Below are 25,201 nucleotides of genomic sequence, written 5' to 3'. Positions count from 1 at the left end.
GTGAATCCAAGGTCCTCAAAGTGCAAACCTCGTTGTGCCTTATCTTGGATGATTGACAGCAATTTGGTGTCGCTGGGGGAAAAAGCGAGTTATCGTGGAAGCAAGGGCCCCGGTGAATTGACAAGAGGGAGGATAACTCGTGAGGGGATTGAATGCAACTGTTGCCAGAAGATTTTTACTCTCACTGGCTTTGAATCTCATGCTGGAAGCACCAACCACAGACCAGCTGCCAATATAATATTGGAAGATGGCAGGAGCTTGTTAGATTGCCAAAGAAAGAAGAAACCCCGGATTAAGATGCAAAGGGTCACGAGAGAGGCTAAGTGGAAAGGGAGACAAAATCAACATCAAGGTGAGACTGACTACATTTGTTCTGTTTGTCATGATGGAGGTGATTTAATTGTATGCGATCATTGCCCATCTACATTCCACAAAAATTGCGTTGGTTTGGAGGATATTCCAGAAGGGGAATGGTTCTGCCCACCTTGCTGTTGTGGTATCTGTGGTGAAAACAAATTCAAGTACACTGTTCAGGAACCTAAAGATTCTCGTCTTCTTAGTTGCGATCAATGTGAGCGTAAATATCACATTGGATGCTTAAGAAACAAAGGAGTATTTAAGTTGAAAAGGAAAGATCCCAAGGATAGTTGGTTTTGCAGCAACAAGTGTGAAGATATATTTATAGGCCTTCAAACGCTGTTGGGAAAATCAGTTGTAGTAGGTCCAGATAATCTCACTTGGACACTGTGGAAGTTTATGGAGTCTGATAGCTGTGATGTTGAGGCCCCGACAGGAAAGCACAGCAAACTTGATCTTGCTGTTGAGGTGATTCATGAATGCTTTGAACCAGCGACTGAAACTTACACAGGAAGAGACATAGCCGAAGATGTTATTTTTAGCAGAGAATGTAACCTAAATCGTTTGAACTTTAGGGGATTCTACACAGTGCTTCTTGAAAGAAACGATGAGCTAATAGCTGTGGCTAATGTGAGGGTTTTCGGAGATAAGGTGGCAGAGATTCCTCTTGTTGGTACCAGGTTTCTGTTCCGTAGGCTTGGAATGTGTAAGATATTGATGGATGAGCTCGAAAAGCAACTCATGAATTTGGGAGTGGAGAGGTTAATGCTGCCTGCTGTTCCTAGTGTGCTAGACACCTGGATAAATGGTTTTGGGTTCTCAAAGCTGACAGATGCCGAGAAGATGCAATATTTAGACCACACTTTTCTGGATTTTCCAGGCACTATCAAGTGCCAGAAAGTGTTATTGTAGACCCCTTCAGAATGAATGAAAGCCTGGTTGATCTGGTTATTGTCACGCCTATGAACATATCTTCATTTTATTTTATTTTTGGAGTAGAATGCTCACTCATTGTTTTTAAAATACCAGATAGTTTATAACTTATAAGAAACCTAGATGGTAGATTATACTTCTATCTGTATGTTCTGATTTCTATTTGAGTTGGATGCCCGGATGCATCAACCTGTTATATTCAATCATGTTTGCAAAAAGAAAGATCAGCGTGCAAGCTCATTCCATTTAGCAGAAACTTTTTCCTTTCCCTTTCCCCGTGATACCTTTCTTTTCCTGTGTTTCAAGAAGTCACCAAAACAGAGCAAAAGACTAACAATTATCTTCTTGCCATCTCAGTGAGTAAATGAAAGAAACTAGAAAAAACCAGTGAGTAAATGAATTAATTATGAGTGATCAAACAAAGGTCTTGTATCTGCTTTGCCATCTCAGCTCCCCAGATGCACATAAATTTTCATTGTTTTCCACTTTTCCTCGAGTCATGTACACACTTTTTAACTCAGAATTCAGTATATAAGGCCACCGAAGACTGTATTAACTAAAAAAAAAACAGAGAGAGCGAGAGAGTCACTAAGAAAGAATGATAGACTAGGGTTAAAAATAGGACGTGTACATCCGCTCTGTAAGTGCAAAATACTAATGGGTCAGCTATCCGGTACAATTTACAAATAGATGTAGCAACAGATGTCAATCGTTCCAATTATCTCGATCCTCAGCTGGACCTGCATCCTGCATGTCCGTGTCAAACTCTCAGAGAAAGCAGCAGCATCTATTTACGCCGAGCATTTTCACGAGGATGGTGACGAATCAAGTTTTATTTTTTTATAAATAAATCTGATGATATTTTAATTTATAATAAATTTAAGATTAATCATGTGAAACACTTTTTATCGAAGAATCATATGAAATTTTAATAATATTGTGGCACTCATTACTAAATGCATGGAGAAATAGAAATTTATTGGGGAAAATAAGCAGAAAAGGGCTTTGCTTTGATTATATGTATATATATATATATATAAAAGCATTGCTCCAATTTTGGTACTTTTAAATTTTGATAAATTGTTTGATTATATACCTGAACCATGTTTCTCCAATGAATGTATGTGCTGATCACATGCAGTTACGAGCTCAGCTCAGAATGAAAAGAACTACAATCTGGTGTTTTCTCTTCTGTCATCGACGACTGCATTTATCAAGTATTTGAAAACTAATCACTATGAACATCAAGATTTCCGCCATTTCCCCCTGTTTCACAGTGTAATACAAAATGCAGCTGAGAATCTTCAACGCAGTAGCTTGATCCATGTGAACCCCATTAGATGAATCTGAATCCATGCTTCGAAGAGAGACACTGTAAGAAAATCAATCGATTACTAGATGGTGAAACCAGCGGGCAGAACTCATATCAATGAACGGAAATCTTCGCAAGTGGTTTGGGTTTAAAATTATCACCCACCAATGCTTCAAAATAAAACAATAAAAAAAAACGCATGAGAAAGAAAAGAACAGTACAAACATGCATTCATTAACCCGCCAATCATGCCAATCATGGTGCATGACATTCGGTCGTTGGCTGCCAATTTACAGAGGAAGAATACCTATCTAATTCAACTGTTTATGATAATATTAAAATTATTATATGGCTATGAATTAAATCAAAAATGATAAATTAGTCATTTGTAAACAATACCCTACCCTTCAAATAAAACTTTTAAAATTAAATTTATGTAATTGCTAATATAATAATTATTGAAAATTTATATGATTGTTAATTTTAAAATTTATAAGATTAGTTGAATTGTGTATAAGTTGTCTGATTAATAATAAATTAAAAATAAAAAAATAAAAAGTAAAAGGATAATTTCTATGTGGCTATAGACATATTTGACTGAGCACGGACTTCAGTGAATTCAGCATTTTACTTAATAGAACTAAAGGCCCATTCTTACACTGGCAAATCCCTGTGTCAGCTACTTCAACCTTTGCATAATAACAATAAAGAAAAAAACAAAACAAATAGCTAGTCCTTGCCTTCTCATTATCATCACTATCAGATCTTTAAATCCAACTCCCCATGTTATTTCTTCTTCCATTATCTCCAAAAAAAAAACGCTTCCTTTTACTAGAGAAAATAGCAATGCAGGTGTAGCTATCACGGGCTTGAAAATGAATGCTGCAAGTAAACAAACGTCGCTGGATTAATTATGTTGATTGGTAAGTTCAAATCCCTGCCCTCTTGTATGTCTCGCCCCTTTCTTATCCCGCCTGTGTATTTTGTTGTTATTTATTCCCTTTTTTTATTTTTTTATATGCACTTGTCTCATTCTTGCTCGTCTCTTTCAATACTTCCTCTTTGCCCCTTCCTTTTCCTTTCCTTATCCTTTTGGGTTTCTGTTGGGATGCTTTGTTTTTAGGGACACTGTTATTAAATGGGTCATCGTCGTTTCCTATGGCTATGCGTTGTTGTTTGAGAGAGGCGTGCTGTTACCTGCCATAAATGGCATTGTTATAGCCTCAATAGTGTGTTACGTTTTCGAAATATAGGCTAATATTTTATGAATTGCTATCATTACATGCGAAGAATTGGCTGAGGACTGGCATTTTTTTATTCTACTTCACCAGAAGAATTCCGAATTTCGCTGTTGGATTCTGGTCAAGATGTTGTGTGCGTGCTCAGGAGAGCAATTCAAATTTGATGAACCACAGCAGTCACCGGAGTCTCTGGCAACGAGGGATTTCTCGGCGAGTGGGCTTTCGTCGAGGACAACAGGAGACTGGGAGTCTAAACTTGAGGATATTCAGGTGGATGAAGCTGAATCTACTCTCAAAGAGGCTCTCTCGCTGAATTATGAGGTGTGTGTATTATAACTTTTAACACTAACCTCGACCAATAATACGAAATTGTTCTTTGAATATTTTCATCTTTGAATGCGATACAGGAAGCTAGGGCATTGTTAGGGAGACTTGAATATCAGAGAGGGAATCTTGAGGCAGCCCTTCAGGTATTCCAGGGTATTGACATTAAGGTTTTAACCCCCAAAATGATCAAGGCTATTGTTGAAAGAATTCACTATAGAAAGCCACGGTCCAAAGGTGAAATTGGGCTTCCAAGTGTGATGTCTATGCATTCAGTGAGTCTACTTGTTGAAGCAATCTTGCTTAAAGCAAAATCACTCGAGGAACTTGGGCATCACATAGGTATAATTTTTATTTTTATTTTCATTCTTAATCTTTTTAGCTTGCTACTGCTATATCTCGAATGGGGAAATTGGATGGGCTTTTGTAGAATTCGAAATTCAAACGATATTAACGGATTTTAGTTTTCTCGAAAATGCATTCTGTCCCCGCTCGTTACTATTCCATCTTCTTTTGACCAAAGATGTCTAGTTATGCAATTTGAATTATGGGATGCTTTTTCTTTATAAAACTTGGTTTTTGGCATAAAACATGTCTTTACCCCACATAGGACTTCACTGGCTTGATATTGATGGATCTTTTTTGTATTTGCAATTCAAAATCTCAAATGTTTCTGATGCTTGTTCCATGCATTAGAGGCTGCAAAGGAATGCAGAATTATTTTGAACATAGTTGAATCAGCTCTACCTAATGGCATGCCTGAAGGCATTGGTGAAGACTGCAAACTGGAGGAGATGTTTCACAAAGCATTAGAGTTGCTACCTGCTCTGTGGACAAAGGCAGGCTTGCTTGACGAAGCTATCGCTTCTTACCGTAGGGCTCTTGTCAGGCCATGGAATTTGGACCCACAGAATTTGGCTGGTGTGCAAAAGGAATTAGCTTCTATGTTACTTTACAGTGCTGTTGAAGCAAGGCATCCCCTTCCAGCTAGCCCCCAGAGTAACATAGAGGAAGCAATCCTCTTGTTGTTAGTACTCACGAGTAAGGTGGCTCGTGGGGAAATAAAGTGGGATGAAGAAATCATGGACCATCTGACTTATGCACTCTCAATTGTGGGGCAGTTTGAGTTATTAGCTGAGCATGTGGAGCAGGCCCTTCCAGGTGTCTATACCCGAGCTGAGAGATGGTATCTTCTTGCACTTTGTTACAGTGCTGCAGGTCAGAACGAAGCAGCCTTGAACCTGTTAAAGAAAGTTTCTGGTTGTTCAGAATCAAAGAACAAACCTCATATCCCTTCCTTTTTGTTGGGAGCGAAGTTGTGTTCCCAAGACCCAATGCATGCTCAAGAAGGTATCAATTTTGCTCGTAAGGTGCTTGATTTGGCTGATCATCAGAATCAACATTTCATTGGTCAGGCACACAAGTGCCTTGGTATTTGCTATGGGAATGCGGCAAGAGTTTCCTTGTCTGATTCTGAAAGATTTCTCTTACATAAAGAGTCTGTGAACTCTCTCAATAATGCAGCATTAAATAGGAATGAGGATCCAGAAGTGATGTATAGCCTTGGGCTGGAAAACATGCTGCAAAGGAACCTGGGTGCTGCTTTTGACAATGCAATTGTGTGTTCTGAAATGATGGCTGGAAACACAGTGAAAGGTTGGAAGTTATTGGCCCATGTCGTTTCTGCAGAGCAACGGTTCAGAGATGCTCAAACTGTTGTGGAGTTTGCTTTGGACGCGGCTGAGAGGATAGAGCAATTTGAACTTCTTAGATTGAAGGCTGTCCTACAAATTGCTCAGGAACAGCCCAAGCAAGCAATAGAAACATATAGAATATTGCTGTCTCTTATCCAAGCACAACGGGATATCCAAGCCAAGAACCCTGAGCAAGCACATATCTTGAAGTCTGAGGTGTCTTCTTATATGCCTTGTCATCTCTCTTGTATGAAGTCATTAATCAGGTTAAAGATTAACTTGGAGGAATTTAAGAAACATAAATGTCTCAAATTTAGCATCGTATACCAAGTTTTGGATAAACATAGTTTGTACCACAAATCAAAACTTGGAAGATTTATCTCATGTCATTTTGACATCAACTTCACTAGTTCCAAAGACGCTAGAATCTTAGGTAACTAAGTATTCAACTCTGGAGGAAAATGTGCTGAATGATATCCTCCTTGCAGGTACTTGCAGAAAGAAACTTGGAACTGGCAGCATGGCAAGATTTGGCAGACATTTACACAAAAATTGGCTCATGGGGCGATGCCAAAATTTGTGTGGGCAAAGCAAAGTTGATGGAGCTTCACTCTCCTAGAAGTTGGCACTCGACAGGTTGTTTACTGCCTCTGTAAATTAGTCCGATAAAGGACAACTTTCTGTACCCGTCTGCCAACAGTAAGAATGTCTTTAGGCATGGTAGCTTCAAAAAATGAATTCTCATGATTTTGCAGGAATGTTGTTTGAATCTCAATCGCTGCACAAAGAAGCCCTCGTTTCTTTTTCGGTTTCATTGTCAGTGGAACCAGATTATGTTCCAAGTATTGTTGCAACTGCAGAAGTATTGATGAAGCTGGGTACCCAGTCACTTCCCATCGCGAGAAGCTTTTTAATGCATGCGTTGAGATTGGACCCCACAAATCACGAAGCATGGTTAAATCTTGGTTTGATTTCAAAAATGGAAGGCTCTCTAAAACAAGCGGCAGAATTTTTTCAAGCGGCACATGAACTCAAGTTGTCAGCTCCCATTCAGAGCTCTATGTGATGGCGATTCAAAAATTTATTTTATGCAGAGGTATCTGGACAAGGGCACCATGGCCACACGACTATCGCCTAGTGCTCATTCCACCCGTAGTTTAGTGATCAACCCATCTGATTAAATTGTATAGGAATCCTGCTGTATCCTTGAGGTTGAGGGACTGTTTATAGCGAAGTGTATTTAACAATGACTTCTCCAAGTGGACCAGAGGGATGAGGATAATGGCTAAAAATTGCCCCTGAATTTGATCAAATTAACCTCTTACAATAAATTGGGCTAAGTCAACCCTTGGTGCTTCTACAAGGATGGCGGACAATTTGGCGATTTTGAACTGGGGATAAATCAGTCAGAAAATTTTAAAACTCGCCTTAGGTTTTCTTCTTACCTGTTGCACAAATAGTTCTTTGGTTGCTCCGCTTTCTTTGCATATTTTTTTCCATTAAGAAAACCGCGGATTAATACGCGAGAGAAAATTAAAAAGTTCTTTCTTAAATAAAACTAAATTCAAGTACATTATCGTATTCATAGTAAAATAGAAGCACTAGATTGTGGCGATGACAGCCGAGATAGGTGTTTCGATTAAAGAGAATCAGCATTCCTTATCATTTAGGGGCTGTCAGGTATGTGATCTGTGTTTTTTCTTGATTTCTGAGGGAGTTGGATTCTTTATTGTTAGGGGATGTGTATGGCCTGTCAGGTATGCTTTTTTCAGTTGTAATTTGTGGTTTCCTGATTTCTAAGAGTTACTTCGTAATTACTAGGGGATGAATGTTGTGTATGAATGCATGCATCTACATTGTTTTCTAGGTTGATGCTTCATATATTGGCATAAGACTCGGGACGATGTAAAAGACTAATCATTTCTCAGAGGAAGAACAATTGTCCATCATCGATGATGGTAGGAGGAACCCCAGTACCGTTGCGTATTTCTGATCCCCAATGCCTATGGAGATCATCCAGTTAGGAGCTGGTGAGATTTCTCTAAGTTTCAACGAGATTTGTGTTGAGAGATGAGAATGATCAAATGTTCAAAACTGAGAGCCGTGTTAATTCATTTCGCAGCATGTCGGCCATAAGGTCCAAGAAAGCATCAGGAAGGATAGTTACTTACCCTGCTGGACTGAATTCTAGGGCCGTCGTTGAATTGGACATCTGCAGGCCTGTACTGACTGGGAGAGCTATTGATCTTTGGGAGAAGGCGTTATGTTAGGTGATAGGTAGAAATTTAAAAGAACGTACAGGTTGGTTGTGTCATGCTATGTAAACAATTAATGACAAACTAACCGCGCAAACTAGTAAATACTAGACAGTGGTGGGTTAAATTTTTTATATGTGAAAAAAAAAAAGTTTAGACGATAATAAGCGAACTCAGATTAATTCGATTAACAGACGTCTTGAAATATGAGATTTATATAACTGTAAAAAAAACATTGAAAAACTCAAGGTCTAGAAACTTAATATAAAAATAAAATTAAAAAAAAACTAAAATAAACATGGATTATCTCAACTAAACCGCAATCATAATATAATATTAGAAAAAAAAACTAGATTTAAAAAAAAAAAACATGAAAAAAAGGTCCAAGTTAAATAAAAAATTACTAAAAAAACATGAATTAATTCTGAAGAACTTGACTAACTCATATTCAAGATAATCCAACAAAAAAAAAAAACAAAGGGGTTAATAGTTTAATGTCAAATGATGGAATCATTAAAGAAATCAATTTCGTAAAAAAAAATGTTGACAAAAAATACTCGAATAAACCTGAGTTAAATCGATCCATTACCCGTGATAAAAGATCGAGTTAAACTAAAAACAAAGCAAGTGGAACAAATAACGGAACTAAGAATCAATATCCAGAACTATAACATTGTCAGAAAGCAAAAATGTAATCAATAGAAATAATTGGTAACATATACATACTGAGAAGATTTCATAGAACTGCAGGTTCCAGTGTGCAGTTATGGATTAAGGATATCTTAGACACAAGCAAACATCAAAATTAGAAATGCTAAAACCTAAGGCTTTTAACAAGTCTATATAACACCATCTATTCTGAGACTTGTCTTCATAAACTGACCATAACTGATATTTGTATAAATGAATGATGCATGCCACGAAAACAAAATTCCATCTACACAAGTAAAAGTCCAAACTTATAAGAACTCATTCACAAAAATCTCCCTTCAATCTTAGCAAGTTAGATCTGACTTACTTACAATAAGAACTGCGGCTGCATTAAGGACAGGTTTCAACTTCAACTCATCTGCCACTGCATCAATATCACCAACCAAGAAGAGGGTCAGGCTTTCATGTTATTTTTGTTCTCTTGATAAAATGATATCAAATGGGTTCAGAGCCCATATCAAGATTCCATATCAAAGTGCAAGTGCATTTTGACAATGAATTAGAAGACAGTGGCATTTTAAGAGGTAACATTAGATTCCTAATTGGCCCTCTTAAGGGTTTTTGAAATTTAGCTCCTGTTTGTAAGTGCAGCTCAAAAAGAGGTTTCTGAAAATTCAAATATGTTATTTTGCTTGTGTTTTCGAATTGTTTTAATGTGTTAATGTCAAAAATGAATTTTAAAAAATAAAAAAATATTATTTTGATGCATTTCTAAGAAAAAACACTTTGAAAAGTAATTAGAACCGCATGCTCAAACACCCTTTTAATTGCTATTGCACTACTGCCATTTATTACAACCAACCAAGAAAACAAAAGGCATTTCAAACTTAAAACCTTTAGAACTGGTTCGCCTTTGTTAGAGTTTGCAGATTGCTTTGCCATCCCCTGTAGCTGTGCGCAGGCAGCTCTCCCTGCTGCAGACTTTTCGAATTGCTCTTGCCTGCAAGTAAGATAATAGTCTAAATGTTATAAACAAGAAAAGAAACCCTTCCACGATCATTTAAAATACTTAAGGTTTCATTTCTCAGTGACATAGAGTTAAGTTCAGAATTTGAAAACAGGGAACGGTAGCAATTATAGCACTATAAGCATTACGTCACAGGAAAACTCTGAATTATAATTAATAGCCCCTTACTTGCAAATAGAAAATCAATTAAAGCATATAAATTAAAATTACATAGAAAATCCTAAATAATGGACTCCAAATAAAAAAAGGGCCAGCCAAATTTTATAAAACTCATTCATTGAAACAAGAGAAAAAGAATGGAGTCCACAATCCAATGAATAATACCAAACAGTATCTATTCAATAGGATCAGTTGAGATTACCGTTTCTGGGCAGATTCGGCCGCTTTAGCACGAGCTTCTGCGGAGGCCAGCCTCTCTTCTTCTTTTCTCTGTTGCTTTCTTCCCCCGTCAAAGCAAGCGAAGCACGATAGCCCCATTTCTCTCCCCTCTACCCCTCACACTCTCTCTCTCTCTCTGCCGAACCCAATCTATTGTTACAGTTTTGAATTTCGATCACTTGTATATTTATTTTTGCTGCTGCATTTGCTTTTATATGGCGGATGAGCTTTCACGGTCAACCGCGTGCCGCGTTATTAACAAGTATCTCCTTGTCTTTGCATATATTTGTCAGGTGCATTTACACGTGTGGGAAACGGACTTACCACGCCATTGTCTTAACTTAGCCCAAAGGCCAAAACCCAGCGTTAGCCCATTAATTTCATACCAAAACGGTGCGTTTTTGTGGCCATCCAAAATAACTAAACAAATAAGCAGAGGCAAGGGAGCCGGAGGAATCGAAAATTCGGAATCGAAAAGAGAGCGAAATCGAGACGATTATCGAAAGCAATGAGCAGCGATTTTCTACCGTTAGAGACTCTCTCTCCAATAGAAACCTTAGAAATCGAGAACGGTCTCTCACTAGTTCCGCGCGTGAAGCTCAATTTCACAGTCTACCCTTCACTTCCGTCATCAGCTACAAAACCAATCGATGAATGGAAGCTAAAGCGATCACTCATCGAGTTTGCAAAGACCTCTCTATCTGTCACCATCCCTGAAGATGACCTCGAGATTAGACGGTTCAAGGATGTCAAGAAGCGAAAGCGCGATGATCCTGTAGCTCATGGTAGCCTCAGCATTCGTGACCTAGGGTTTTTAAATAGTAAAAAGAGAAATGAAGAGGAAAGTGAGGATTTGAAGATTTTGGGGAAGAAGTTTCGAGATTGGAGAGATACTGTTGTGGAAAAAATGGATCAAATGGAGGTGAATTTACAAGGGGAGAAGTATAGGCTTAGTGTGGCTGTACCGGAGTCTGATGATTTTGAAGGAATGAAGAAATTGTGGGAGAAATTTTATGCTTTTGCAAATAAAGGTCTGTGAATCTTGAACATATATATATATATATATATATATATATATATATGGTGTTTGCTGTTCTCTTGAAGCTGTGAGCTTTACAACTTTTAGTGCCATATCTTCCGAAACCATCTTGTGTTTGTGAGTTAATAATGTGTGGTAGTGTTTGTTTGGTAGGGTATGTAAGAGGAGGGAAACAGGAGCCGGATACGATTGTAATGAAAGGAGTTCCTTCGCGGTGGGTTGCGGAGCCTAGGGTTTCGTCAAAGCCTTCAATGTTAGTTACGCACACAGTTTTTTCTACATTTGGGAAGATAAGGTAGTGTGATTTTCAATTGTGCAGTTTTATGATGATTTACTCTAGGCTTAATGTAGTCTTTGTTTGTAATACCTGGTGCTTTAGCATTGTTGTAGATTGGTAAAAGATTGAAAACTTGCTGCTGTAGTTTAGTATTGGATAGCTAATACTGGTTTCTGAAGTCAAGTTTTGATTTTCTGAGAGTTGGTCAGGAGAACTGCTTTGTTAAGTAGCAATGTTGGAGTTGGATTTAGCTGTCCTGGTTTGGGAAATTTAGGTGAATGAAGAAATGATTCCTTATTTGGTAATTCTCATGTTGCTAGCAGGACATATCCATCTTCTGTCTGATATCTAATGATCACTCACAATAGTCTCAGGCAAGCCATGGACTTTTATTTGCATTGAGATCGTTGGGTTCTCTCTTAAACAAGCCCTTCACATATTTTCAAAATAGGTCATAATGAAGGTCTGGTAAACATCATTCTTTATAGGTTGATTTCGCAGTCAATCGCCCTGTAACTCGATCACAGTTTTGGGACCGTAACAGATATCTAATGACAAGAACTGGATGGTATTAGCTTACTTTCAAACTGAACTATGGGACTTGTTTTAGTTGTCGAGGTTGCAGGATGGGTAAATGGTTGAAGGGAATGGTGTGATTCATTACGAATGTGAGGTTAACTTATACAACAACCTTGTCTACTGCACCAGAATTTGGTGCCAACATAGGTTCTATTACTCACCATGTTACTGCTAGGAGAGGAGTAGCTATAAATGTCAGGGTAGAAATGAAAAGTCTGCCACATCACTTTCTTTTGATAGTGTATCCAGGATGCATGGTTTGGTTGAAATAAGGTTTTGAGGTTGTATCTCATGTGGATGGTTGACTTCATTTTTTACAATCAAAACTTGGAGAAAGAGTATTGTTGGAAGTTTATAAAACATTTACTTTGTATTTTATACTTGTTGAGCTTGTTAATAATTGAATTTGGATGATTGTTTCTTTAAGATATTGCCTAGTTTATATTTTATACTTGTTGTTGAGCTTGTTAATGATTGAATTTGGATGATTGTTTCAGTAAGATATTGCCTGATTGGAAAGTCAAGCATTATATTCTTATTGCTTCTTTGAACTCATGCAATAGGAATCTTAATGTTACTGAGGATGATGATCAAGATAAGGATGCAGACGAGAATGGTGGGGACATAATTTCAGGCCTCCACTGCAAGATTGTGGTTCAGTTTGAGAAACATAGGGACTTCTATAATGCTCTTAAGGTCTTATGTGGGCGCTCATTACAGAAGGTAGGAACTTGATCATCTCTGTGCTGTTCTTTTGAAGTCATATTTATTTGATCTTCTCTCTGACTTTAATATGCTCTGATTCGTACCATACCTGTCACAACCCTAAAAGCAGGCACGTGACCAACACTAATGTCAAGGATAACTTGACTTTCGCAAGCCTAAAAAAAACACACTTGAACAATAAACTCGTTCTAAATAGATTTAAACATATTATGTATAAGCTCAAAACCACACTGAATCTTTCACACAAAGACCCTGAATCAATTGTAATCATGGAGCTCTAATATCAAGTTTACATGGGCCCTGAACCAATTCACAATATTTTCCCAAACTAGGGACCAAACTGTATTTTGTCATCGTCCTCTTGAAGATTTTGTGGACTAGACCGTAGCCAAACCATTCTTTCTCCTTCTTCAAATTTCTTCCTATAACTTAACTAATCTCAAACCTAAATCAAACCTTAAAACACATGATACCCCTATTTTAATCAACCCCCCACAAACTAAAGACATTTATTATCAAATCATCACATTTAAATTCAAATCCATATGCTCCTCCATCCAAATTATCCAAACTTAAAGACATTCATAACCCACTCTTATTCAACTTTAAAACCCATCATGTCAAGAATCCACTATAAATTACAGAACTCAGCAAGCCGATTAGGTAAAGATGAAACCCAAAGTTGCCATAGAAGTGGAATGAAGGTGGAAAAGAATACCTTACCAATCTTTGGACTCGTTGCTCTGCAACTCTTTACTATCATTTTTTTTCAACAGTCAAAATAATGGGTTATATGATGCAGAAAAATTAAGCTTGTGATGAAGGGAGTGAGTGTCAGATGTGTGGTAATGAAGTGAAGTCCTTTTGCATGGGTGGAGAAAATGACACCTAGAAGCTCTATCAAATATGAAGAGTCATTTGGACCTGTGTAATGTCTCACTTAATTTGATCATCTAAAATAAAGCCCAAATGACCAAAAGAAATACAGAATTTTCTAAATCCAATTCTTTTTTCCTAGTTACTATACTTGTGATATTACAATTTTTTTAGAGCAAATTCTTGCACTTCAAGCTCCATCGGTGGACTTGTGGCCTATATATTGCAATTGCAAAGCCACCAATACCAGTTGGAACTATACTTGCCAGATTCTGGAAAAGTGAACATTAAATCATATAATTTGAGATGTTCCTATTGGCAAGTAACATGTCACACTTTTTTGTTCAGCAAGGATCACGATTGAAGGCTGATTATGAGGTCACCTGGGCCAAGGATGGCTTCTTCCGGAATTCAAGAAGTCAAGCACGAGAAAATAGTAGGGTGCCAGCAGCGGGAAGGGGGCACTACAGAAATGAAGCTTCCAGGGACGAACCTCATTTGTCTCAATTTACTGCTGATGACACACGCCGGAAGAGGTTCAAGGTCAGAACACATCCAACTCTGTTTTTGGCTATGTTATTGGTTCTCCAGATTAAAATAAGCTAAGTAAAAGAAATCCGGTTTTAGACGTTCCCTTTCATATAGAATATTTTGCGTCACTGGCATATGCTAAAATTGACTTTTGATCATTGTATATTGCAATCAAAGTCAACATATCTACTCTAGTAACTTGCTTTATCTCGTGCAGGAATAGGAATGGTGACACCCACGTTGAGAAATATCTACAGACTGAGTTGAGAACATGAGGGGTGATTCCTACTGGTTAACAACCAGGAATTTAATGTTTTGATCTCTTCTCGAACATATTATTTGTACCATAACCTCGTAGAAGATTGACGATGATTGGCCCAGTTTGTTGTACGAATAGGTCACACTTGGAAGTGGCATGCTCATTGCTGTGAGTTTGCCTACGGACCTATATTAATTTTTGTATTACCTCAGATTAAAGTTCCAATTAATTCAAATAAAATTTGATAATATTGATCTTAAAGTAAATTAATTAGACATTGACTAGTTCGTATGCCTGCCTACACGTTGGTGGGGTTCAAATATTCTTTAAACCTAGTAAAAAATAGTTCAAGTTTTAAAAAATTATTTGACAGATACAATTATTTTGAATTTTTTAATAAATATAACTTTTTTTAATCAATATAGCTTTTTGATTTATTTTAATGAGCACTAGTTTTTTAACTTGAATTATTATTTCAGTTGAAAATCAAACATTTTATGATTGTAAATTATTAACATGTCCATAATTTATTTGTGATTGAAAGTAGAAATATCATAGATATGATAAAATTAAGTTAAGAATTTATTTGAAAAAATTAAAAAAAAATAAATGTTTTCATGAACAATTTATTATTAATATTATTATTTTTATATAAAATACATAATAATTGAAAAGGAATATTAAAATTCAAATACAAATCTATAATAGTATTTAAAAATCATATTAAAATTAAAAAAATATCACTTTGATATAATTTATAATAGTAAATTATAAATTAGTTGTTCTATTTTTGAAAAATGAATCAAATAACCCTTTAGTTTTAAAAATAATTAATTGATCTTTTGACTATATTTACATTACTATTTTTTTGTTATAGTTTTTTTTCTCGTTAATCTTTTCATATTATATTTTTCCCCCTTTTCTATTTCTTAAAAAAAATATTGAAAAAAATTGAAAAAAAAAACATGAAACATTTACAAAACCATAGAGATTAATTTAAGATTTATTCAATAACATGGGATAGACTATTTTGCATCACATGAAACAAGCTCATATTTCAAGGCTGTCATGTGTAATTTATTTTTATTAATATGAGTGTCTGAATTAGTTTGTATGTATCTCGATTAATCTCACGAGCCCTGAAATTAACGGTCATGTAAGTCTTCAATAACCCTAAAATCACGTGTAATTTATACAAGCGAGATATTTTATTTTATAAATGTTTTTCAATTACATAATTTAAGTGCATTACAATTTGGTAGCTTCGAGAGCTCCCAAGCTTCACCGATTTGCATTTGATAACATATAAATTTTTTTTTATATGTTTTCTTAATATTAGATGCTTATTCTTATTAGGTTTAAATTAGCTTTTAATTTTGATGTGTTGTACTTTTTATATACATTCCAAAACATTCTGTTTTATGGAAGCCTGCAAGCCAAGCTCTGCCCTCTAGAAGAAGTGGTTTCTTGCAACTCACAGGAGTTCATGGTCGAGAATCAACTTGACAACTAGGATAGCATTGCCTTGTACTCCAAAATCTTGAATAAATCTTTCATTGTCAATATGATTACATGAATATGAAAACAAAGCTATTAAACTCCGTCCGGGTCAATTATTACGGCAACCTTTTTTTATTTTATATATATATATATATATATGTATGTATATTAAAAGAATTGAAACATTATATTGAACTAATATGTGTTTAGGTCAAGATGCCAATAATCAAACATCACTACTTGAGTTAGATGGGTCATTACTGGTTTCGAGATGGCGTGGTCTTTGGGTATCCGAGAACTTATTCTTGCGCCAGGCTCCACCCTTGCAATAGATTTAATAGCAAAGACTATGGTGAAAGTAGATCGAAGCTAGGGATTTAATTGCTAGAAGTTAAAGTTCAACATGTCTATCGAGAAGCTAATTCAGCAGCAGCAGACTAGTTAGCAAATTTTGAGCTAATAAAAAATCTTTTTAACAAGGATAATTCGATAATTAATGACACTCCGATAAGTTTGTGCTTTATATAGTCTATTTTTCCAAGCTTAATATGATTCTCTTGTTCTGTTAGCACGACTTCAACCAAAAAAAATCATTACTACTTGAGGATGTTGATATGAAAATACCCATCTCAAGCCAAGCTTTAGACCGTGGCACATACGCGAGACATTTTTTCGGTTAATTTTTGTTTTTTATGGGTAAAACAAAAGGAATACCTAGAAAAACAGACGCTCTACCGTGTCTTTGTGGTCTTAAGTTATGATCCCCTCGCACATAAATGAGTTTTCCATCCCACGTGTACGGCCAGTAATTTAAGTTTAATTTAATCATGGACTCTGTGTTGGGTATACGACCAAAGTCCCACATTGGCTAGAAATGGGGAAGATCATGGGTATATAAGGATGGACAAATATCTCCATTGGTATGAGGCCTTTTGGGTATAGCCCAAGAGCAAATCCATGAGGGCTTAGACCCAAAGTGGACAATATCATACCAATGTGGAGATAAGTGGTGTTCATAGTACTTACAAGTGGTATCAAATGTGAAGCCACCACTTAATTAATTGGTGGAAGACAAATATTAGTGGAGTTGTTGGCATAATTAGGTGCCATGATTTATGGCATAATTTGTGGCATAATTGGTGCCATGATTTATGGCATAATTTGTGGCATAATTGGTGCCATGATTTATGGCATTTGTCCCCTCACTCTTGCCTATAAATAGGCAATGCCTTCAAGCTTATTTTGCACACCAAGTTAGAGAAGAAGAAGAGGAGAGTGAAGAGAGAGTAATCCCACAAAGTTGTGAGGTATTTGTGAGAGAGTAAGTGAGGTGTTTTCTCCTAGTAATAGAGAGATTCTTAGTTGTTCTCCTATTATTTGAGAGAGGTTGTAATTCCCACATTACTTAGTAAAATCCTTCTATACTTGCCCGTGGACGTAGCCAAATTGGGTGAACCACGTAAATTCTTGTGTGTCTCATTTCTCATTTTATCCTATCTCTTGCCTTTTATCTTGTCGGGTTTGCATGCTAGTATCCTAACAGTGGTATCAGAGCCTTCTTGGTTGGTGTTGTTAATACACAAAAGGCATTCGTGTATACGGTACTATTCACGTCTACGGCACTATTCATTCATACGATACTGTTTACATACGATATTGTTGGCGCTATAGAAAATCAGTGCGGTAAATAAATACAGGCTAGGAAGTTCTGTCTAAGGAGATTGGGTTTTAAGCGGGACCATTTGTGACCCCTCCAATCTTTCCTGGGAACTTACTTAGTGAAGTATTATTTACACGATACTAGTTCTATATACGTTACAGATCGGTGAAACGGTGATAGCTGAATAGATCACGGTGAATAAAATGGCAGCAAAGTACGAGATAGAGAGGTTCAAGGGGAGCAATTTTTCATTGTGGAAAATGAGAATCAAGGCAATCTTAAGGAAAGACAATTGCTTGGCAGCAATTGAGGATCGACCCGCGGAGATCACTGATAATGCAAAATGGAATGAGATGGATGGCAATGCTATTGCTAACATACATTTAGCATTAGCTGATGAAGTATTATCAAGTGTGGCGGAGAAGAAAACAGCTAAGGAGATATGGGAGACTCTAACAAAGCTATATGAGTCCAAGTCTTTGCACAATAAGATTTTCTTAAAGCGGAGACTTTATACCCTTCGAATGGCAGAAACCACGGCGGTGACTGGCCACATCAACACAATAAGGACTCTATTTTCACAACTCACTACGTTGGGTCAACAAATAGAGGAAAGTGAACGTGCAGAGCTTCTACTTCAAAGTCTTCCAGATTCGTATGATCAGCTCATTATCAACTTGACCAATAATATCCTCACAGACTATTTAGTCTTTGATGATGTTGCAGCCGCCATCTTGGAAGAAGAAAATAGGCGCAAAAATAAAGGAGACAGAAATAGTTCAAACCAAGCAGAGGCATTATTGGTGTCAAGAGGGAGATCAACGGAGCGTGGCTCCAGTGAGAGTCAAAGGCAAGGGAGGTCCAAATCAAGAAGCAAGAAGACTGTGAAATGCTACAACTGTGGCAGAAAAGGGCACTTCAAAAGGGATTGTTGGTTTAAAAAGGGTATAGAGAACACTGCAGAGTCATCAAAACCTCAAGGATGTGTTGCGAGCACCTCAGAAGATGGGGAGGTTTTATATAGTGAAGCAGCGACAATCTCTACAGATAAAGAAGAGCTTACTGATGTCTGGCTAATGGATTCAGGAGCAACATGGCATATGACTCCTAATCGAGATTGGTTCCATACATATGAACCCATCTCTGGAGGCAAAGTGTTCATGGGTGATAATCATGCTGTAGAGATTGATGGCATTGGCACCATCAAATTGAAGATGTATGATGGCTTGATTCGCACTATTTCAGGAGTGCGGCATGTGAAAGACTTGAAGAAGAATCTTTTGTCCGTAGGACAATTTGATAGTCTTGGCTGTAAGATCCGAACAGACAATGGAATAATGAAAATTGTCAAAGGAGCGCTGGTGGTTTTAAAGGCAAGAAAGACAGTTGCAAACATGTTTGTATTAATGGGAGAAATACATCATGGGGCAGAAGCGTCAATCGCATCAGCCAATCCTGCAGAAGAGAAGACGATGATGTGGCATCAAAAACTAGGCCACATGTCAGAGAAAGGTTTGAAAGTTCTCTCTGATCAGAAGTTACTCCCTGGGCTTACAAAGGTTACTTTACCCTTTTGTGAGCACTGTGTTACAAGTAAACAACACAGGTTAAAGTTTGACACATCAACAACTAAGAGCAAATGCATCTTAGACCTGATTCACTCTGATGTTTGGCAAGCACCGGTTGTATCCTTGGGAGGAGCAAGATACTTTGTATCATTTATAGATGACTTCTCCAGGAGATGTTGGGTGTATCCAATTAGAAGGAAGGCAGATGTGTTCGCAGTCTTTAAAACTTTCAAAGCGCGGGTGGAACTTGAATCTGAAAAGAAGATCAAGTGTTTGAGGACTGACAATGGAGGAGAATATACCAGTGATGAATTTGATAACTTCTGTCAACATGAAGGTATCAAAAGGCAGTTCACAACGGCATACACTCCACAACAAAATGGAGTGGCAGAGCGGATGAACAGAACTCTATTAGAAAGAACAAGAGCAATGTTGAAGGCTGCAGGTCTAGGAAAGTCATTCTGGGCAGAAGCAATCAATACCGCCTGTTATGTGATAAATCGATCTCCATCAACTGCAATTGAGCTGAAGACACCGATGGAGATGTGGACTGGGAAGCCAGCTGATTATTCTCGATTGCATATATTTGGAAGTCCTGTGTACGTGATGTACAATACACAAGAAGTTAGCAAGCTGGATTCAAAATCCAGAAAATGTGTATTCTTGGGATATGCTGATGGAGTGAAGGGGTATCGCTTGTGGGATCCCACTGCCCACAAAGTAGTCATCAGCAGAGATGTCATATTTGCAGAAGGTAAAATGCAAATGGAAGAACATAATAGCATTCTAAAGGAGACTACAGCAGTCCAGATTGAAAATACTCAGAATCATACTTCTTCTGAAGATGCACCAGAGCATGAAGAGCAAGAACAAATAGAGTCTGAAACTCCTGAAGTTCGGCGGTCGACTCGTGAAAGAAGACCACCGGCTTGGCACTCAGAATATAGTACTGAGAGCAATATTGCATATTGTCTTCTAACAGAGGATGGAGAGCCATCAACTTTCCATGAGGCTATCAAAAGCACAGATGTATCTATGTGGATGACAGCAATGCAAGAGGAGATTAAAGCTCTGCACAAGAATAACACTTGGGATCTTGTTCCGCTACCACAAGGAAGAAAGGCCATTGGCAACAAATGGGTTTACAAGATAAAACGTGATGGCAATGATCAAGTGGAGCGGTATCGTGCAAGATTGGTGGTGAAAGGATATGCTCAGAAAGAAGGAATAGACTTCAATGAGATATTTTCTCCGGTGGTACGACTTACTACAATCAGAGTAGTCTTGGCAATGTGTGCTATATTTGATCTTCACCTAGAGCAGTTAGATGTGAAAACTGCATTTCTTCATGGAGAACTTGAAGAAGAAATTTATATGCTCCAACCAGAGGGTTTTGCTGAAACAGGCAAGGAGAACTTGGTTTGCAGGTTGAACAAATCTCTATACGGTCTCAAACAGGCGCCGAGGTGTTGGTACAAGAGATTTGATTCCTTCATAATTAGCCTTGGGTACAACAGACTCAGTTCAGACCATTGTACGTATTACAAGAGGTTTGAAGAAGATGATGTTTTCATCATTCTATTGTTGTACGTGGATGACATGTTGGTAATAGGCCCCAACAAAGATCGAGTCCAAGAATTGAAGGCACAGTTGGCTAGGGAGTTTGATATGAAGGACTTGGGACCAGCAAACAAGATTCTAGGGATGCAAATTCACCGAAACAGAAGTAAGAGGAAGATTTGGCTTTCTCAGAAGAATTATTTGAAGAAGATCTTGCGTCGCTTCAACATGCAAGATTGTAAGCCAATTTCCACCCCACTTCCTATTAACTTCAAATTATCCTCAAGTATGTCTCCTAGCAATGAAGCAGAGAGGATGGAGATGTCTCGAGTACCGTATGCATCAGCAGTGGGAAGTTTAATGTTTGCCATGATATGTACAAGACCAGACATTGCACAAGCAGTGGGAGCAGCTAGTCGATACATGGCAAATCCTGGTAGAGAGCATTGGAATACTATTAAGAGGATCTTGAGATACATCAAGGGTACCTCAGATGTTGCATTATGTTATGGAGGATCAGAATTTACTGTCAGAGGTTATGTTGACTCAGATTTTGCTGGTGACCTTGAGAAAAGAAAATCCACTACAGGCTATGTGTTCATAATTGCAGGAGGAGCTGTGAGCTGGATCTCTAAACTTCAGACTGTTGTAGCATTGTCCACAACAGAAGCTGAGTACATGGCAGCTACACAAGCTTGTAAAGAAGCAATATGGATGAAGAAACTTATGGAGGAGCTCGGGCACAAACAAGAGAAGATTCCTTTGTATTGTGATAGTCAGAGTGCCTTGCATATTGCAAGGAATCCAGCGTTTCATTCAAGAACAAAACACATAGATGTTCAGTATCACTTTGTTCGCGAAGTGGTGGAAGATGGAAGTGTGGACTTTCAAAAGATTCACACAAAGAAAAACCCAGCAGATGCTTTGACCAAACCAGTCAACACTGATAAGTATATATGGTGTAGATCCTCTTCTGGCCTAGCAGAAACGTAAGCAGCATGAAGATGGCAAGTATAGAAAGGATAGAAGAATCACAGATGATCAAGTGTGAAGACTTGATTAAATCATCAAAGTCTTCAAGTGGGAGAATGTGAAGCCACCACTTAATTAATTGGTGGAAGACAAATATTAGTGGAGTTGTTGGCATAATTAGGTGCCATGATTTATGGCATAATTTGTGGCATAATTGGTGCCATGATTTATGGCATAATTTGTGGCATAATTGGTGCCATGATTTATGGCATTTGTCCCCTCACTCTTGCCTATAAATAGGCAATGCCTTCAAGCTTATTTTGCACACCAAGTTAGAGAAGAAGAAGAGGAGAGTGAAGAGAGAGTAATCCCACAAAGTTGTGAGGTATTTGTGAGAGAGTAAGTGAGGTGTTTTCTCCTAGTAATAGAGAGATTCTTAGTTGTTCTCCTATTATTTGAGAGAGGTTGTAATTCCCACATTACTTAGTAAAATCCTTCTATACTTGCCCGTGGACGTAGCCAAATTGGGTGAACCACGTAAATTCTTGTGTGTCTCATTTCTCATTTTATCCTATCTCTTGCCTTTTATCTTGTCGGGTTTGCATGCTAGTATCCTAACACTCTGTATATGGAAGAAGATTGCAATTAATTATTTGATTAAATAGTTAATCTGACCCTTATGTATCGGGTCAACTGTTCTTGCAATAACCTGTAATGTCTGTCAATCCCTCCAAATCAGGCAAATCTCTGCTGTAAGATACTCTCAGAACTGGAAGACCGTTATTTCTTTCCCAAAAACATGCTGAAGGATATTCTTACAACGGCTTAAAATCAGGTCTTGTGCTTTGGAGACAATCAATGGAGGTTCTGGGTGCTTCAACTGATCACCCAAGGAATCAAGAGGTAAAGAAAATTGAACAGTTCTGCTGGACATTGTTTCACCACGCAAATGAGAGTTTGCACGAGAATTATATATGCTGATAACATTAAATTTGTTTATTCTAATTAAAAATTCAGTCGGGAAATTGAGATAAAAATATTATTTAGATAAAAATATTATTTATTAGAAAAAAAATAAATATTTATGTTAGTTTGAAATAGATTTTTAAAAGTTTAGATGGTTTAAATCAATAAAATTAAATTATACTTTATCAAATCAAATATTAATTCAACGTTAAAATTTATTATTAACATCGTGAGAATCCTCTGTAAATCCAATTATCGAACTGAATCTAAAACCAATTTAATATGATAGGATTAAAATTGAAAAAAAATCAAATGATAAAAAAACAATAATAAAAAATAAATTATGAGTAATTATCACAATACATAGTAGATTATGTTTTCCATCTATTTTATATTTTTATATTTTTTTTAATATATATTTTCATATTGTATCCCGTCCTGTTGATGATTTTAAACATTATTTTCGTTTCATAATTTTAGAATTAAGTTAAACAAAACTGAGAGCCTAACTCTTTGCCAAGGGACCAATCCTCAAGTTTTATGGTCCTTTGAGTAAGTGTCGATCTATTAGTTGATGCGTGGGCGATTACATGTATATATAAAGTACTGATTTCTGCTTAAACGATGATGCAACATAAAGTAAAAGAACGAGTTTATTAAATACATAAAACCTTAAAAAAATAATTACAGAAACAATTTAAATTAAGTTCTTAATATTTTTGAAGATTGATAATTGAATTCTAAATGATAAATTAAAGGTTTAAAGTCTATTTTAACTAATCATTGATTAAATAAAAAATTATAAAATCCAAAATTAATACTGAAAAAGAAAAAAATATATTTTGAAAAGAAATTCTGAAAATTGATCTTTAGAGTGTATTCTGATATCGAAAACGGCCTCAAGAGCCTCTGAATAAGCTTTTTGAATTATTAATTAGGACTTGCAGCATTAATCGAATACCGAATAAAAAAATTATAGTCAGTTGAAATTTACCATTTCAGCAATATTCTTAGCCTTTTGCCTATAAAATTAGTCTATAAACCCTTCAACCACATTCCCCACTTCAAATGAATATCAAACTTTTGTTTTGGATTTATAGTGCTGATGATTGTGTATGAAAGTACGGTATCTGGAATTTAAAAAACTCAAAAAAATAACAATTTTAAGCAATAATTAAATCAACTTAATCCATAATATATACTAGTGTAATTAATTTACAATTGTGAAAATTCCAAGGATGGTTTGAATTTCCAAACACATCCGTACATTGGAACCAAAAACTTTAAACAAATGAAGCAAAATCTTAACCCCAAAAGGCAAAGAAAAAAAAAGGAACTAATTGAACCGAAACCACCTTCAGAAGCTTTTTCGTTGCTCATGTCGTTGAGGCAATTTATCTGTGATAGCGCCAGTACTCTTTCTCTTTGGAGAAGATACCCCATGATTAATCACCATCTTGGGCTCGCTTAATCTTCTAACATCTTCTTTCTTCTTTGATGGCTTTTTTGTACTCAATGTAGGGACTATATACCATCCCAGAGAGGTCCATAATATGGCAACTGGTCGCCCAAAGAAAACCAACAATAACAAGATCAAGACTATAGCAACTGGCATATAATAATAGGGTCTTCTCCATCTATTCAACTTGATGCTCCATGTAAAACATTTCTTCTCAGTCTTTTTGTCAGTTTCCAATCTTGGTTGCTCGGCTTGTTTCGTCTCTGCGGGTGCCTGTGTTGGCAACTTGTACACAACTTCAGTACTGTTATGATTGACGGGCTTATCTTTGACATCATCAACTCTGCTGGCCCTGGGTTTGTCTTGCTTTTGATCTTTAGCCTTCACTATAACAGGAATACAATCATTTGAACTTGAATAGACGAAACGAACCACAGATACATCTTCAGGCCCAATCTGAGTGTATATCTTCTGCCTTTTCTCTTCGAGTTCCGCGAGAAGTGCAGAGAACTTGTCAAGGCCACGGGAAGAATATGGGTTCTTGTTATTCTTGCTGCTCTTTCTTGATTTTCTTGGCGTTGCACAAGGGCTCGATCTTTTTGGTGTTGCAGAACGGCTGGATCTCTTTGGTGTAGACGAAGGGCTGTTCCATGGTTCATCCTCTAGCTCTTGATTCTGAAAACTGCCACAAATGAATGAATTCAACATCTGATCATAAATTACGAGTCTTGCTCTGGTAAACGAGGAGAGTTTTAGATTGAGAGGTAAGTTTGGATTGGCTATACTTTATGTGGATTACAGGACACAGAGAGTCCATATATATATATATATGAAGGGATGCTAAAGAGAGGACCGGATCCAAGCTGATACCTAGCCATTAGTCAAATAAAAAGGTTTGACGAAAACAAAAACCTATAGAAGTTTCCTTGTTAATTTCATTTCGTGTCGTTTGACTTGGCGAGAGGCGGTAACGCTGCTGCTTACAAGTAACTCCCTCCGAAATCAGCATAGAAAAAACAATTAAATTAATTGACACAGATGGAATTATTCGAAATGA

General features: G+C 37.0%; 4 protein-coding genes across 13 annotated transcripts; 2 read left to right on the top strand and 2 right to left on the bottom strand.

The window, feature by feature from the left end:
• Positions 1-1,665: 1,665 nt before the first annotated feature.
• On the bottom strand, positions 1,666-10,372 carry LOC133690650 (uncharacterized). 8 transcript variants are annotated; one of them, XR_009841488.1, is made up of 5 exons: positions 10,156-10,372; positions 9,662-9,767; positions 9,135-9,191; positions 2,387-2,662; positions 1,666-2,037 (listed from the first exon to the last, which is right to left on the bottom strand). XR_009841488.1 is itself a non-coding variant. In XM_062110896.1 (4 exons), exons 1-3 carry the CDS (start codon positions 10,269-10,271, stop codon positions 9,177-9,179), a joined length of 237 nt encoding a protein of 78 aa, XP_061966880.1. In that variant the 5' UTR covers positions 10,272-10,372; the 3' UTR covers positions 2,345-2,662; positions 9,135-9,176. The 8 variants fall into 8 exon arrangements, 6 of the variants coding, with proteins under 6 accessions (XP_061966880.1, XP_061966882.1, XP_061966881.1 ...); XR_009841489.1 differs by having other exon boundaries at positions 9,139-9,191; XM_062110896.1 differs by lacking the exon at positions 1,666-2,037 and having other exon boundaries at positions 2,345-2,662.
• Positions 3,267-7,252, top strand: LOC133690649 (protein NPGR1-like). Of its 3 annotated transcripts, none has more exons than XM_062110892.1 (6): positions 3,267-3,525; positions 3,937-4,164; positions 4,251-4,509; positions 4,864-6,077; positions 6,350-6,497; positions 6,617-7,252. In XM_062110892.1, exons 2-6 carry the CDS (start codon positions 3,970-3,972, stop codon positions 6,925-6,927), a joined length of 2,127 nt encoding a protein of 708 aa, XP_061966876.1. In that variant the 5' UTR covers positions 3,267-3,525; positions 3,937-3,969; the 3' UTR covers positions 6,928-7,252. The 3 variants fall into 3 exon arrangements, with proteins under 3 accessions (XP_061966876.1, XP_061966875.1, XP_061966874.1); XM_062110891.1 differs by having other exon boundaries at positions 3,934-4,164; XM_062110890.1 differs by having other exon boundaries at positions 3,893-4,164.
• Positions 10,373-10,608: 236 nt separating the features above from the next.
• On the top strand, positions 10,609-14,707 carry LOC133690946 (uncharacterized). The gene is made up of 5 exons (XM_062111228.1): positions 10,609-11,203; positions 11,365-11,506; positions 12,631-12,790; positions 14,018-14,212; positions 14,418-14,707. Exons 1-5 carry the CDS (start codon positions 10,681-10,683, stop codon positions 14,421-14,423), a joined length of 1,026 nt encoding a protein of 341 aa, XP_061967212.1. The 5' UTR covers positions 10,609-10,680; the 3' UTR covers positions 14,424-14,707.
• Positions 14,708-23,856: 9,149 nt separating this feature from the next.
• On the bottom strand, positions 23,857-24,933 carry LOC133692985 (uncharacterized). The gene has a single exon (XM_062114170.1). It carries the CDS (start codon positions 24,850-24,852, stop codon positions 24,043-24,045), a length of 810 nt encoding a protein of 269 aa, XP_061970154.1. The 5' UTR covers positions 24,853-24,933; the 3' UTR covers positions 23,857-24,042.
• Between the last annotated feature and the right edge of the window lie 268 nt (positions 24,934-25,201).

The sequence above is a fragment of the Populus nigra genome, chromosome 4, assembly GCF_951802175.1.
Source record: "Populus nigra chromosome 4, ddPopNigr1.1, whole genome shotgun sequence".
Taxonomy (NCBI): Eukaryota; Viridiplantae; Streptophyta; class Magnoliopsida; order Malpighiales; family Salicaceae; genus Populus; species Populus nigra.
Note: the sequence above shows the minus strand (reverse complement) of the source record. Positions and strands in the feature narration are given on the sequence as shown.

Coding starts and splice junctions, on each gene's coding strand:
- LOC133690650 (XM_062110896.1), bottom strand. CDS start 10,271: ATGGGGCTATCGTGCTTCGCTTGCTTTGACGGGGGAAGAAAGCAACAG. Junction 9,768..10,155: donor GCCGAATCTGCCCAGAAACG/GTAATCTCAACT, acceptor TCTTACTTGCAG/GCAAGAGCAATTCGAAAAGT.
- LOC133692985 (XM_062114170.1), bottom strand. CDS start 24,852: ATGTTGAATTCATTCATTTGTGGCAGTTTTCAGAATCAAGAGCTAGAG.
- LOC133690649 (XM_062110890.1), top strand. Junction 6,078..6,349: donor CACATATCTTGAAGTCTGAG/GTGTCTTCTTAT, acceptor TCCTCCTTGCAG/GTACTTGCAGAAAGAAACTT. Junction 6,498..6,616: donor TAGAAGTTGGCACTCGACAG/GTTGTTTACTGC, acceptor ATGATTTTGCAG/GAATGTTGTTTGAATCTCAA.
- LOC133690946 (XM_062111228.1), top strand. CDS start 10,681: ATGAGCAGCGATTTTCTACCGTTAGAGACTCTCTCTCCAATAGAAACC. Junction 11,204..11,364: donor TTATGCTTTTGCAAATAAAG/GTCTGTGAATCT, acceptor TTTGTTTGGTAG/GGTATGTAAGAGGAGGGAAA. Junction 12,791..14,017: donor GTGGGCGCTCATTACAGAAG/GTAGGAACTTGA, acceptor TTTTTTGTTCAG/CAAGGATCACGATTGAAGGC.